We start from the raw sequence: 15259 nt of genomic DNA on the forward strand, positions 1-15259 counted from the left end.
TCCATGCCCTCGCTGGTCTAAACCTTCGGAAGGCTTATGGACCTGATGTGGTCCCTCCTATTGTTCTCCGAAACTGTGCCTCTGTGCTTGCACCTTGCCTAGTCAAACTCTTTCAGCTCTGTATGTTAACATCTACCTTTCTTTCTTGCTGGAAGTTTGCCTACATTCAACCTGTTCCTAAAAAGGGTGACCGCTCTAATCCCTCAAACTACCGTCCTATTGCTTTAATTTCCTGCTTATCTAAAGTTTTTGAATCTATCCTCAACAGGAAGATTCTTAAACATCTATCACTTCACAACCTTCTATCTGATCGCCAGTATGGGTTCCGTCAAGGCCGCTCTACTGGTGATCTTCTGGTTTTCCTTACTGAGTCTTGGTCATCCTCTTTTAGAGACTTTGGTGAAACATTTGCTGTTGCCTTGGACATATCAAAAGCCTTTGATAGAGTCTGGCACAAAGCTTTGATTTCAAAACTACCCTCCTACGGTTTCTATCCTTCTCTCTGTAACTTCATCTATTGCTGCTGTGGTAGACGGTCACTGTTCTTCTCCTAAATCCATTAACAGTGGTGTTCCTCAGGGTTCTGTCCTGTCACCCACTCTCTTCTTATTATTCATTAATGATCTTCTAAACCAAACTTCTTGTCCTATCCACTCCTATGCTGATGATACCACCCTGCACTTTTCCACGTCTTTTCATAGACGTCCAACCATTCAGGAGGTAAACATATCACGCAGGGAAGCCACAGAACGCCTGACTTCTGATCTTTCTAAAATTTCTGATTGGGGCAGAGCAAACTTGGTATTGTTCAATGCCTCAAAAACTCAATTCCTCCATCTATCAACTCGACACAATCTTCCAGACAACTATCCCCTCCTCTTCAATGACACTCAACTGTCCCCCTCTTATACACTGAACATCCTCGGTCTGTCCTTTACTTATAATCTGAACTGGAAACTTCACATCTCATCTCTAGCTAAAACAGCTTCTATGAAGTTAGGTGTTCTGAGACGTCTCCGCCAGTTTTTCTCACCCCCCCAGCTGCTAACTCTGTACAAAGGCCTTATCCGTCCATGTATGGAGTATGCTTCACATGTCTGGGGGGGTTCCACTCATACTGCTCTTCTAGACAGGGTGGAATCAAAAGCTTTTCGTCTCATCAACTCCGCTCCTCTAACTGACTGTCTTCAGCCCCTCTCTCACCGCCGCAATGTTGCATATCTAGCTGTCTTCTACCGCTATTTTCATGCCAACTGCTCTTCTGATCTTGCTAACTGCATGCTTCCCCTCCTTCCGCGGCCTCGCTGCACAAGACTTTCTTCTTTCTCTCAACCCTATTCTGTCCACCTCTCTAACGCAAGAGTTAACCAGTATTTTCAATCATTCATCCCTTTCTCTGGTAAACTCTGGAACTCCCTGCCTTCTTCTGTATTTCCACCTTCCTATGACTTGAATTCCTTCAAGAGGGAGGTTTCAAGACACTTATCCACCAATTTTTGACCACTGCTTTGACCCTTTTATGGGACTGGCATTTCAGTGGGCATTTTTTTTATTAGATTTTTGTTGCCCTTGGCCAGTATCCTTCCTACATAAAAAAAAAAAACTCTTGCGTTAGAGAGGTGGACAGAATAGGGATGAGAGAAAGAAGAAAGTCTTGTGCAGCGAGGCCGTGGGAGGAGGGGAGGCATGCAGTTAGCAAGATCAGAAGAGCAGTTAGCATGAAAATAGCGGTAGAAGACAGCTAGAGATGCAACATTGCGGCGGTGAGAGAGAGAGGCTGAAGATAGTCAGTTAGAGGAGAGGAGTTGATGAGACGAAAAGCTTTTGATTCCACCCTGTCTAGAAGAGCAGTATGAGTGGAACCCTCCCAGACATGTGAAGCATACTCCATACATGGACGGATAAGGCCCTTGTACAGAGTTAGCAGCTGGGGGGGGTGAGAAAAACTGGCGGAGACGTCTCAGAACATCTAACTCCACAGAAGCTGTTTTAGCTAGAGATGAGATGTGAACTTTCCAGTTTAGATTATAAGTAAAGGACAGACCGAGGACGTTCAGTGTAGAGGAGGGGGACAGTTGAGTGTCACTGAAGAAGAGAGGATAGTTGTCTGGAAGGTCGTGTCGAGTTGATAGATGGAGGAATTGAGTTTTTGAGGCATTGAACAATACCAAGCTTCCTCTGCCCCAATCAGAAATTTTAGAAAGATCGGAAGTCAAGCGTTCTCTGGCTTCCCTGCGTGAAATGTTTATCTCCTGAAGGGTTGGACGTCTATGAAAAGACGTGGAAAAGTGCAGGATGGTATCATCACCATAGGAGTGGATAGGACAAGAAGTTTGGTTTAGAAGATCATTAATGCATAATAAGAAGAGAGTGGGTGACAGGACAGAACCCTGAGGAACACCACTGTTAACAGATTTAGGAGAAAAACAGTGACTGTCTACCACAGCAGCAACAGAACGGTCAGAAAGGAAACTTGAGATGAAGTTTTTTTTTTTTTTTATGTAGGAAGGACACTGGCCAAGGGCAACAAAAATCTAATAAAAAAAAGCCCACTGAAATGCCAGTCCCATAAAAGGGTCAAAGCAGTGGTCAAAAATTGATCAATAAGTGTCTTGAAACCTCCCTCTTGAAGGAATTCAAGTCATAGGAAGGTGGAAATACAGAAGCAGGCAGGGAGTTCCAGAGTTTACCAGAGAAAGGGATGAATGATTGAGAGTACTGGTTAACTCTTGCGTTAGAGAGGTGGACAGAATAGGGGTGAGAGAAAGAAGAAAGTCTTGTGCAGCGAGACCGCGGAAGGAGGGGAGGCATGCAGTTAGCAAGATCAGAAGAGCAGTTAGCATGAAAATAGCGGTAGAAGACAGCTAGAGATGCAACATTGCGGCGGTGAGAGAAAGAGGCTGAAGACAGTCAGTTAGAGGAGAGGAGTTGATGAGACGAAAAGCTTTTGATTCCACCCTGTCTAGAAGAGCAGTATGAGTGGAACCCCCCAGACATATGAAGCATACTCCATACATGGACGGATAAGGCCCTTGTACAGAGTTAGCAGCTGGGGGTGGGGTGAGAAAAACTGGCGGAGACGTCTCAGAACACCTAACTTCATAGAAGCTGTTTTAGCTAGAGATGAGATGTGAAATTTCCAGTTCAGATTATAAGTAAAGGACAGACCGAGGATGTTCAGTGTAGAAGAGGGGGGCAGTTGAGTGTCATTGAAGAAGAGGGGATAGTTGTCTGGAAGGTTGTGTCGAGTTCATAGATGGAGGAATTGAGTTTTTGAGGCATTGAACAATACCAAGTTTGCTCTGCCCCAATCAGAAATTTTAGAAAGATCAGAAGTCAGGCGTTCTGTGGATTCCCTGCATGATATGTTTACCTCCTGAAGGGTTGGACGTCTATGAAAAGACGTGGAAAAGTGCAGGGTGGTATAATCAGCGTAGGAGTGGATAGGACAAGAAGTTTGGTTTAGAAGATCATTAATGAATAATAAGAAGAGAGTGGGTGACAGGACAGAACCCTGAGGAACACCACTGTTAATAGATTTAGGAGAAGAACAGTGACCGTCTACCACAGCAGCAATAGAACGGTCAGAAAGGAAACTTGAGATGAAGTTACAGAGAGAAGCGAGGCCGTGGAAGGAGGGGAGGCATGCAGTTAGCAAGATCAGAAGAGCAGTTGGCATGAAAATAGCGGTAGAAGACAGCTAGATATGCAACATTGCGGCGGTGAGAGAGGGGCTGAAGACAGTCAGTTAGAGGAGAGGAGTTGATGAGACGAAAAGCTTTTGATTCCACCCTGTCTAGAAGAGCAGTATGAGTGGAACCCCCCCAGACATGTGAAGCATACTCCATACATGGACGGATAAGGCCCTTGTACAGAGTTAGCAGCTGGGGGGGGTGAGAAAAACTGGCGGAGACGTCTCAGAACACCTAACTTCATAGAAGCTGTTTTAGCTAGAGATGAGATGTGAAGTTTCCAGTTCAGATTATAAGTAAAGGACAGACCGAGGATGTTCAGTGTAGAAGAGGGGGACAGTTGAGTGTCATTGAAGAGGAGGGGATAGTTGTCTGGAAGATTGTGTCGAGTTGATAGATGGAGGAATTGAGTTTTTGAGGCATTGAACAATACCAAGTTTGCTCTGCCCCAATCAGAAATTTTAGAAAGATCAGAAGTCAGGCGTTCTGTGGCTTCCTTGCATGATATGTTTACCTCCTGAATGGTTGGACGTCTATGAAAAGACGTGGAAAAGTGCAGGGTGGTATCATCAGCATAGGAGTGGATAGGACAAGAAGTTTGGTTTAGAAGATCATTAATGAATAATAAGAAGAGAGTGGGTGACAGGACAGAACCCTGAGGAACACCACTGTTAATGGATTTAGGAGAAGAACAGTGACCGTCTACCACAGCAGCAATAGATGAAGTTACAGAGAGAAGGATAGAAACCGTAGGAGGGTAGTTTTGAAATCAAAGCTTTGTGCCAGACTCTATCAAAGGCTTTTGATATGTCCAAGGCAACAGCAAATGTTTCACCAAAGTCTCTAAAAGAGGATGACCAAGACTCAGTAAGGAAAACCAGAAGATCACCAGTAGAGCGGCCTTGACGGAACCCATACTGGCGATCAGATAGAAGGTTGTGAAGTGATAGATGTTTAAGAATCTTCCTGTTGAGGATAGATTCAAAAACTTTAGATAAGCAGGAAATTAAAGCAATAGGACGGTAGTTTGAGGGATTAGAGCGGTCACCCTTTTTAGGAACAGGTTGAATGTAGGCAAACTTCCAGCAAGAAAGAAAGGTAGATGTTAACAGACAGAGCTGAAAGAGTTTGACTAGGCAAGGTGCAAGCACAGAGGCACAGTTTCGGAGAACAATAGGAGGGACCACATCAGGTCCATAAGCCTTCCGAAGGTTTAGACCAGCGAGGGCATGGAAAACATCATTACGAAGAATTTTAATACGTGGCATGAAGTAGTCAGAGGGTAGAGGAGAGGGAGGAACAAGCCCAGAATCGTCCAAGGTAGAGTTTTTAGCAAAGGTTTGAGCAAAGAGTTCAACTTTAGAAATAGATGTGATAGCAGTGGTGCCATCTGGTTGAAGTAGAGGAGGGAAAGAAGAAGAAGCAAAGTTATTGGAGATATTTTTGGCTAGATGCCAAAAATCACGAGGGGAGTTAGATCTTGAAAGGTTTTGACATTTTCTGTTAATGAAGGAGTTTTTGGCTAGTTGGAGAACAGACTTGGCATGGTTCCGGGCAGAAATATAAAGTGCATGAGATTCTGGTGATGGAAGGCTTAAGTACCTTTTGTGGGCCACCTCTCTATCATGTATAGCACGAGAACAAGCTGTGTTAAACCAATGTTTAGAAGGTTTAGGACGAGAAAAAGAGTGAGGAATGTACGCCTCCATGCCAGACACTATCACCTCTGTTATGCGCTCAGCACACAAAGACGGATCTCTGACACGGAAGCAGTAGTCATTCCAAGGAAAATCAGCAAAATACCTCCTCAGGTCCCCCCAACTAGCAGAGGCAAAACGCCAGAGGCACCTTCGCTTAGGGGGATCCTGAGGAGGGATTGGAGTGATAGGACAAGATAAAGATATGAGATTGTGATCGGAGGAGCCCAACGGAGAAGAAAGGGTGACAGCATAAGCAGAAGGATTAGAGGTCAGGAAAAGGTCAAGAATGTTGGGCGTATCTCCAAGACGGTCAGGAATACGAGTAGGGTGTTGCACCAATTGCTCCAGGTCATGGAGGATAGCAAAGTTGTAGGCTAGTTCACCAGGATGGTCAGTGAAGGGAGAGGAAAGCCAAAGCTGGTGGTGAACATTGAAGTCTCCAAGAATGGAGATCTCTGCAAAAGGGAAGAGGATCAGAATGTGCTCCACTTTGGAAGTTAAGTAGTCAAAGAATTTCTTATAGTCAGAGGAGTTAGGTGAGAGGTATACAGCACAGATAAATTTAGTATGAGAGTGACTCTGTAGTCGTAGCCAGATGGTGGAAAACTCGGAAGATTCAAGAGCGTGGGCACGAGAGCAGGTTAAGTCATTGCACACATAAACACAGCATCCAGCTTTAGATCGAAATGAGGATAGAGAAAGTAGGAGGGAACAGATAAGGGGCTACTGTCAGTTGCCTCAGACACCTGAGTTTCAGTGAGGAAAAGATGAGGTTTAGAAGAGGAGAGGCGGGGTTTTACAGATTGAAAATTAGATCTTAGACCGCGAATGTTGCAAAGAAGATAAGAAGGAAAAGAAGATGAGGTTTAGAAGGGGAGAGGTGGTGTTCTACAGATTGAAAATTAGATCTTAGACCGCGAATGTTGCAGAAGTTAATGAAGAAAAAGTTGAGGGGGATGTCAAGACACTTAGGGTCATCGAAAGAAAGGCAGTCCGACCTGGGGACATTTATGGTCCCCTCCCCAGATGGGGACTCCGAGGCTGGTGTAGGAGTCGCCATGATGATTTAAAAATTTTTGAATGAAGGGTGTGTGTGTTATTAGGTGCTTGTAGTTTTGTTTGGAGGAAGAGAGTTGTCTTTAGAGGGCAGGCTGTGACTGCCCCTTTGTGTTGTGAGACACAAAGGGAAACGTTCAGTGAGGCCACAGCTGGGTTTAATGATAAGTTCACAGCACCCCCTGAACAGTGCTTTAGATCTCACTGGGAGTAATTATCGTTTCGGCAGATGTCTACTGCCTCCTCCTGAGAGTTAAGCAGAGTTAAGTTGCGTTTCGCCGTTCCGGAGAGCGGATCCTGCAGAGGAGCGGCCAGGGTAGATCCTACCGTTACGCTGTCCACAAGCTTGTAACTGAGATCTACGTGGGCGATCACAACGAGACTTGCACCTGATAACACAATTCTTTCCAATTTACGTGATATACAGTTTCATAGTCTCTGATAGGTATCGATCAGGAATACGAGTAGGGTGTTGAAGCAGTTGCTCTAGGTCGTGGATGATGGGCTAGTTTACCAGAGAAGGAAGAGGAAAACCAAAGCTGGTGGGGAACATTGAAGTCTCCAAAAATGGAGATCTCTACAGAAGGGAAGAGAGTCAAAGTGTTTTCCACTTTGGAAGTCAAGCAGTGATAGAATTTCTTATAATTAGAGGAGTTGAGAGATATGCAACATAGATAAATTTAGTTTGAGAGTAACTTTGTAGTCGTATCCAGAGGGAAAAGTCGCAAGATTCAAGAGCGTAGGTACGAGAGTAGGTTAAGCCATTGCATACATAGACGCAACACCCAGGTTTGAATTGAAAATTAGGATAAAGAAAGTAGGAAGGAACAGAAAAGGGGCTACTGTCAGTTGCCTTAGACACCTGTGTTACAGTAAGGAAAAGATGAGGTTTAGTAGAGGAGAGGTGGTATTCTAGAGATTGAAAATTAGATCTAATGCCGCGAATGTTGCAGAAGTTAATGAAGAAAAGTTAAAGGGAGTATCGAATTAGGGTCGATATCAGAATAGCAGTCCGACCTCGGGAGATTTGTGGTTTCCTTCCCAATGGGGACTCCGAGGCTGGTGTGAGAGTCGCCATATTTAATTTTTAATTTTGAGTAAAGGATGTGTGTATGTAATTAGGTGCTTGTAGTTTTGTGTGAAGGAAGAGAGTTGTCTTTAGAAGGCAGGCTGTGATTGCCCCCTGCTGAGACACAAAGGGAAACGTTCAGTGAGGTCACAGATGGGTTACTGATAAGTTCATAGCACCCCCTGATCCACACTAGAAGTAATTATCAATTCGGCAGGTGTCTACTGCCTCCTCTTCCACGTGGATGATGATAATGAAGATGATGATGGTGATGATGATTGTGATGATGATGATGATGATGATGATAATAATAATAATAATAATGATAATAATTATAATAATAGTAATAATAATAATAATAATAATAATAATAATAATAATAATAATAATAATAATAATAATAATAATAATAATAATAAATATAATAATAATAATAATAATAATAATAATAATAATAATAATAATAATAATAATAATAATAATAATATTGATAATAATAATAATGATATAATAATAATAACAATAACAATAATAATAATAATAATAATAATAATAATAATAATAATAATAATAGTAATAATAATAATAACAATAATAATAATAATAATAATAATAATAATAATAATAATAATAATAATAATAATAATAATAATAACAATAATAATAATAATAATAATAATAATAATAATAATGATAATAATAATAATAATAATAATAATAATGACGATGATGATATGCTTTATAAACGCGAGTAGTATATATCTCAAAAATAAACATCCCCCCCCCAAAAAAAATATTGTATTTCCTACACATTTAAATATCAAAAGAGCGTTCCTTTTATATACCTGAATAGGAAAGTAAGCTTATACACAGGTACGTAGGTGGATATGTGTTATATATATATATATATATATATATATATATATATATATATATATATATATATATATATATATATATATATAGAGAGAGAGAGAGAGAGAGAGAGAGAGAGAGAGAGAGAGAGAGAGAGAGAGAGAGAGAGAGAGAGAGAGAGAGAGAGAGAGAGAGAGAGAGATGTATCTATATATAAGCGTGGTTCAGGTATCTCTTATTACTTTTCTCAGCGGCGTCCAGTTATCTCTCACTCCCACAGACATACGCCTAGCACCGCTGCCATGCGCTGCGCACTACTATCCTTGATTGTCTTCATGACGGTGAGTCCTTGTATGAAGGTTATTAGTTGGTGGAACTAAATAAGAATTATTCAAGATCCTGATGTCATGCCGTAAATGTGGAACTATTCATGGACCTAAGGCATAACGGTTAGCTATTTTTATTTGACAGTGGAGAAAATACAAGTCATATGCAGTGTTCCCATAAGTGTTGGAATGTATGGGGATATCATTCAGTAATTTTTAGGTATCACCAATAATGCTTACTTTAGATTTTTCTTTCCGTGCCTGCTGGGAGGTATACAAATGAACATTAACTTGCTTAGGGCAAGACCACATCACCTCATTTCATTGTAAGGTTTGTCAACTTCATCAGGTCTGTGAAAGGGAAACTACACCGCTGTGGTACAAAACAACTGTTTACCAACCGAGAAACACCAAATAACAAGAAATTTTGTCTGTTGATAATAAAGTGGGGGACGTGAAATTCGAAGCACTTGATCTAAGAGGAGATGGATAATACAGTGTCTCAAAGACAGAAGCCACTTAAACCTGCTTGAGCAACGGTGCACCTATTGTTCGATCAATAATGTGGCTAGCTTTCATGATCGGGTTTGATCCCGTCATGGCCTCTTTCTCCCGATGCTCAAATTTATTTGAGCGTACATTGTGGTTCCGACCTAGTTAGCGTTAATACAGTTGGGACGCACTGGTTTGAGACGATACATTTTAAGGTAGAGGTAAAGATAAAGGCACCATATGCTACAGTAACGGGTGACCTTGGCGCTCGTCTTCAACTCGGAAAACAGGGCCACTGAGACATTTAGTAATATTACTCGTATTTTAATAACGCCTTCCCACGCCGACACTGACTGGTGTTATTATGTGCCACATTATTACTCCGGGGGAGGTTATATAACAATAGGCGTCTTCAGTTTTCCGAGGCGCCTCGATTCTCAGCCCGTCGGAGCTCCGCTCTTTGACCACTGAAGAACCAAAGGTCAAGAGTGTCCTGCTGTCGGAGTAATACTGTCGCACAGTTCATTGGCAAGGCGTCCCTCACAGAGACTGCAGCAGCCTTCACCTCTCGTTGCCTTAAGTTTATGCCATTTAGAAGTGGATAGCTGGTCTTCCAGGGATTGTGATACTGCCACCTAAAAAATAGCCGACTCTCCATTTTTACAGTTTAACGGGGCAGGCGGCGGCAATTTCTTGCCAAGAAGGAGCGTGGGAGGCAGGGATTTGGGAGGAGCACCAGTGTCTACAGCAGCAACAGCCAGACATGGTCATGATTATAAAAAACGATTACGATTTGATTTTGATTATGGTCTAGAATACTTTTTTCTTTTTACTGTGATTAAATTATGATTACTTTAGTTTTGCTATTTTTGATTATGATTATTTTTTTGTGCATGACTAGGATTAGATTATGAGTATAATCCCATTTCGCTGTGATTATATAAAAAAAAAATAGCAATGATTAAGTACAATGCCTAAATAGGTAGCAAACTACATCTATTAGGTGCACTGTTCCATATTTGAGCACAGTAATATAACAGTTTAAATCACTTACTAACTAATAGTATTAAAAACATACATTGTGTGTAAGAGGTTTTATTTGTTTTTTGCTTTACAGTACATAATACATTACTTCTATGAATTTATTTCAAATCATGATCACAGGTTTTCACAGCAATAATGAAAACAAAGTATTTCTCTGAAAAAAAAAATATAGAACTTGTTATACACATGATTTCATATAGGCTAGATTATTTCTCATGTAATGTCTAATTTACTCTATGTTGGTTACTCTTGATAAACATCAACGCCTCAAAGCGAACATTGGTCATTCTGCATCGTTCAGGACGAAAGACTTCCCCAGCAATTGAGAAAAGTCTCTCAACTGGATCTGATGATGCTGGGATATACATATCGGAGAGCCAGTATAGTTAGTTGAAGTAATGTAGACTGATTCTGTTTCCAGAAGAGAAGAGGATCACTGTCATCATCTGTTCTTGGCTGACTCAGATAGGATTCTACTTATGATAAAATTGATGTTAATGTACCGAGGGAAGAGCTCGTTGATGCTGATGGTGTCATGAATCTGAACAGCTTACACTTCTTTGTAGGGGACTCCTTATGTTCCTGAAGGGAACCCTTTTATTCAGTGGTAGTAGGCATAATTTCATCTACTTTACCTGAGATCTGCATTCACCTTCGAGAATGTCAGATGCCAGTGCAGAATGAAAAATGTGTAATACTAAGGCTTTTCCAGTGACTTCTGATACAGACGCATAAGATTCTGGTGATGGATGGTTCAAGTACCTTTTGTGGGCCACCTCTCTATCATGGAAAGCACGAGAATAAACTGTGGTTAAACCAAGGTTTGGAAGATTTAGGACGAGAAAAGAGTGATAAATGTATGCCTCCATGCCAAACGCTATCACCTCTGTTATGTTCTCGGCACACAGAGACAGATCTCCGACACGGAAGAAGTAGTCATTCCAAGGAAAATCAGCAAAATATCTCCTCAGGTCCTCCCAACCAGCAGAGGCAAAACGTTAGAGGTACTTCCGCTTAGAGGGATCCTGAAGGGATTGAAGCGATAGGACAAGATAGAGATATGAGATTGTGATCGGAGGAGGCCAACGGAGAAGAGAGAGTAACATCATAAGCAGAAGGATTAAAGGCTAGGAAAAGGTCAAGAATGTTGGGCGTATCTGCAAGACGGTCAGGAATATGAGTTCGGTGTTGCACCAACTGCTTTAGATCGTGGAGGATAGCAAAGTTAAAGGCTATTTTACCAGTGAAAGGTCAGTGAAAGGAGAGAAAAGCCAAAGCTGGTGGTAAACATTAAAGTCTCCAAGAATGGAGATCTCTGCAAGAGGGAAGAGAGTCAGAATATGCTCTACTTTGGAAGATAAGTAGCCAAAGAATTTCTTATAGTCAGAAGAGTTAGGTGACAAGTATATAGCACAAATAAATTTAGTTTCAGAGTGACTCTGTAGTCATAGCCAGATGTTGGAAAACTTAGAAGATTCGAGAGCGTGGGCACAAGAGCAGGTTAAGTCATTTCGTATATAAACGTAACATCCAGCATCGGATTGAAAAGGAGGATAGAGAAAGTAGGAGGGAACAGAAAAGGGGCTACTGTCAGTTGCCTCAGACACCTGTGTTTCAGTGAGGAAAAGAAGACGAGGTTTAGTAGAGTAGAGGTGGTGTTTTACTGATTGAAAATTAGATTTATGACCGCGAATGTTGCAGAAGTTAATGAAGAAAAAGTTGAGGGGGGGGAGGGTGTTAAGACACTTAGGGTCGATACCAGAAGAGCAGTCCGACTTGAGGTCATTTGTAGTCCCCTCTCCAGATGGGAACTCCGAGGCTGGTGGAGGAGTCGCCATGATAATTTTGAGTTTTGAGTGAAGGGTGTAATGTGTGTAATCAGGTGCTTGTAGTTTTGTGTGAAGAAAGAGAGTTGTCTTTAGAGGGCAGGCTGAGACTGCCCTCTAAAGACTAGGTCTGGGATAGTCAGGCCATCCCATGTGTATTTTTCTTTCAGAGTTTGTTTCTCCTACCAAGCAGCGGGTCACAACTCCCGACTTACACCCGGTACCTAATCACTGTTAGGTGAACAGGGGCTACACTTGAAAGAAGTCCGCCCAAAGACTTCTGACCTGACCCGGGATTCGAAACCTGGCCCTCCCGAGTGTGTGTGTGTGTGTGTGATGCAACTAATTTTTACCTACGGTATCTACAGATAATGTCCCTTTGTTTTGGCAGTGTATCTGGGGCAGCATCAATGCCTGGGACATTCCCCAAGCCAAGTAAGTTTGCCTTCTTTCCTTCTTCTCCGGACGATTTTCATTTCACGATTTCTGTTCCGCATATGCAATTTTTTACTAAGTATTGCTAAATGCATAAAACCATTAATCATAATGCATGTGAACATAAAATGATACAACGCCAACTGAGGCTTTGTTAGCGCCGTTATAATGTTCAGATATAAGCACAGCCATGAGGAGCAAGTAGTTCAAGATGTGGTAGTGGCTGGGGTGACCGAACACACACACACACACACACACACACACACACACGGAATGAACTGCCTTGTCGGATCGTTCACACCACAGGAGTTACTGATCACTCTATACATCTCACCACATGCAACCACCATTTCACGATGATGATGCCACACTACACATCGGCCTGTTACATCATTCAATAAATAAAAAAAACTTAAGACCAGGTTTTTCAATTTGCAATCGTACGAAATGTCCACAGATATCAAAGGTTCATTCATAAACACGACAGCAAATTTTAGTTTTCCTGGATTGATATTGAAAAGCGCTTCATTTATAAAAATTCATCCACTCACTCACTTACTATGTGAAGTCTCTCACTATTTCAGAAAGATCCAACTCTCTGTGTTCAACCTCTCACGTGGCAATGGGAGCCACGTCCAACCAAAGGAAGGTGCGTCGCATGCGTCCACCGTCTCTCGTGGAGACGAGGATCACGATGAAGCTGTTAAATTTGCATTCTTTAGAGAGACGTAGGTTAAGAAGGGACCTGATAGAAGTCTTTAAATGGTATAAAGGTTATAACAAGGGGGTGTAAGCAAAATTCTTAGGATCAGCAACCAGGATAGAACAAGAAATAATGGGTTCAAGCTTGAAAAATTTAGGTTTAAGAAAGAGATAGGAAGAAACTGGTTTTCAAAGGAGAATCATACTCATTGTTTGCCGTCATTTGGTTTATTTGCTACCTTACTCAACACTTATTCGTACTTAAAACTGATAAAACGACTAAAGTTTTATGAAATAACATTAAAACATTATCTCTGCAGGGACCAGACAGTCATCAGTAGAGTGTGGAACTCACTCTCTTTCTTCCGGAAGTACTACGATCATTATGTCACCAAACTACCCGAAGAAATACCTCAACAACTATAATTGCAACTGGGTCTTCGTAGTAAGTGAACAAATTTAACAAAAGCTGGCATAACATTCCAGATTACACACACACACACACACACACACACACACACACACACACAGACACACACACACACACACACACACACACAGACACACACACACACACACACACACACACACACACACACACACACACACACACACACACATATATATATATATATATATATATATATATATATATATATATATATATATATATATATATATATATATATATATATATTTTTTTTTTTTTTTTTTTTTATGTAGGAAGGATACTGGCCAAGGGCAACAAAAATCTAATAAAAAAAAATGCCCACTGAAATGCCAGTCCCTAAAAGGGTCAAAGCAGTGGTCAAAAATTGGTGGATAAGTGTCTTGAAACCTCCCTCTTGAAGGAATTCAAGTCATAGGAAGGTGGAAATACAGAAGCAGGCAAGGAATTCCAGAGTTTACCAGAGAAAGGGATGAATGATTGAGAATACTGGTTAACTCTTGCGTTAGAGAGGTGGACAGAATAGGAGTGAGAGAAAGATGAAAGTCTTGTGCAGCGAGGCCGCGGAAGGAGGGGAGGCATGCAGTTAGCAAGATCAGAAGAGCAGTTAGCATGAAAATAGCGGTAGAAGACAGCTAGAGATGCAACATTGCGGCGGTGAGAGAGAGGCTGAAGACAGTCAGTTAGAGGAGAGGAGTTGATGAGACGAAAAGCTTTTGATTCCACCCTGTCTAGAACAGCAGTATGAGTGGAACCCCCCCAGACATGTGAAGCATACTCCATACATGGACGGATAAGGCCCTTGTACAGAGTTAGCAGCTGGGGGGGGTGAGAAAAACTGGCGGAGACGTCTCAGAACACCTAACTTCATAGAAGCTGTTTTAGCTAGAGATGAGATGTGAAGTTTCCAGTTCAGATTATAAGTAAAGGACAGACCGAGGATGTTCAGTGTAGAAGAGGGGGATAGTTGAGTGTCATTGAAGAAGAGGGGATAGTTGTCTGGAAGATTGTGTCGAGTTGATAGATGGAGGAATTGAGTTTTTGAGGCATTGAACAATACCAAGTTTGCTCTGCCCCAATCAGAAATTTTAGAAAGATCAGAAGTCAGGCGTTCTGTGGCTTCCCTGCGTGATATGTTTACCTCCTGAAGGGTTGGACGTCTATGAAAAGACGTGGAAAAGTGCAGGGTGGTATCATCAGCATAGGAGTGGATAGGACAAGAAGTTTGGTTTAGAAGATCATTAATGAATAATAAGAAGAGAGTGGGTGACAGGACAGAACCCTGAGGAACACCACTGTTAATAGATTTAGGAGAAGAACAGTGACCGTCTACCACAGCAGCAATAGAACGGTCAGAAAGGAAACTTGAGATGAAGTTACAGAGAGAAGGATAGAAACCGTAGGAGGGTAGTTTGGAAATCAAAGCTTTGTGCCAGACTCTATCAAAGGCTTTTGATATGTCCAAGGCAACAGCAAAAGTTTCACCAAAGTCTCTAAAAGAGGATGACCAAGACTCAGTAAGGAAAGCCAGAAGATCACCAGTAGAGCGGCCTTGACGGAACCCATACTGGCGATCAGATAGAAGGTTGTGAAGTGATAGATGTTTAAGAATCT

General features: G+C 41.7%; 1 protein-coding gene across 1 annotated transcript in view; it reads left to right on the forward strand.

The window, feature by feature from the left end:
• The first annotated feature begins 8595 nt into the window (after nucleotides 1-8595).
• The window catches only part of LOC135109066 (trypsin-1-like), a 31550-nt gene continuing 24886 nt past the window's right edge, over nucleotides 8596-15259 (forward strand). The window contains exons 1-4 of the mRNA XM_064020091.1: nucleotides 8596-8713; nucleotides 12452-12495; nucleotides 13080-13144; nucleotides 13518-13642. Of these exons, the coding sequence (XP_063876161.1) occupies nucleotides 8675-8713; nucleotides 12452-12495; nucleotides 13080-13144; nucleotides 13518-13642 (273 nt within the window). The 5' untranslated portion in view covers nucleotides 8596-8674. The remainder of the gene's footprint in view (nucleotides 8714-12451; nucleotides 12496-13079; nucleotides 13145-13517; nucleotides 13643-15259) is intronic.

The sequence above is a fragment of the Scylla paramamosain genome, chromosome 18 (assembly GCF_035594125.1).
Source record: "Scylla paramamosain isolate STU-SP2022 chromosome 18, ASM3559412v1, whole genome shotgun sequence".
In the NCBI taxonomy this organism is placed as follows: Eukaryota; Metazoa; Arthropoda; class Malacostraca; order Decapoda; family Portunidae; genus Scylla; species Scylla paramamosain.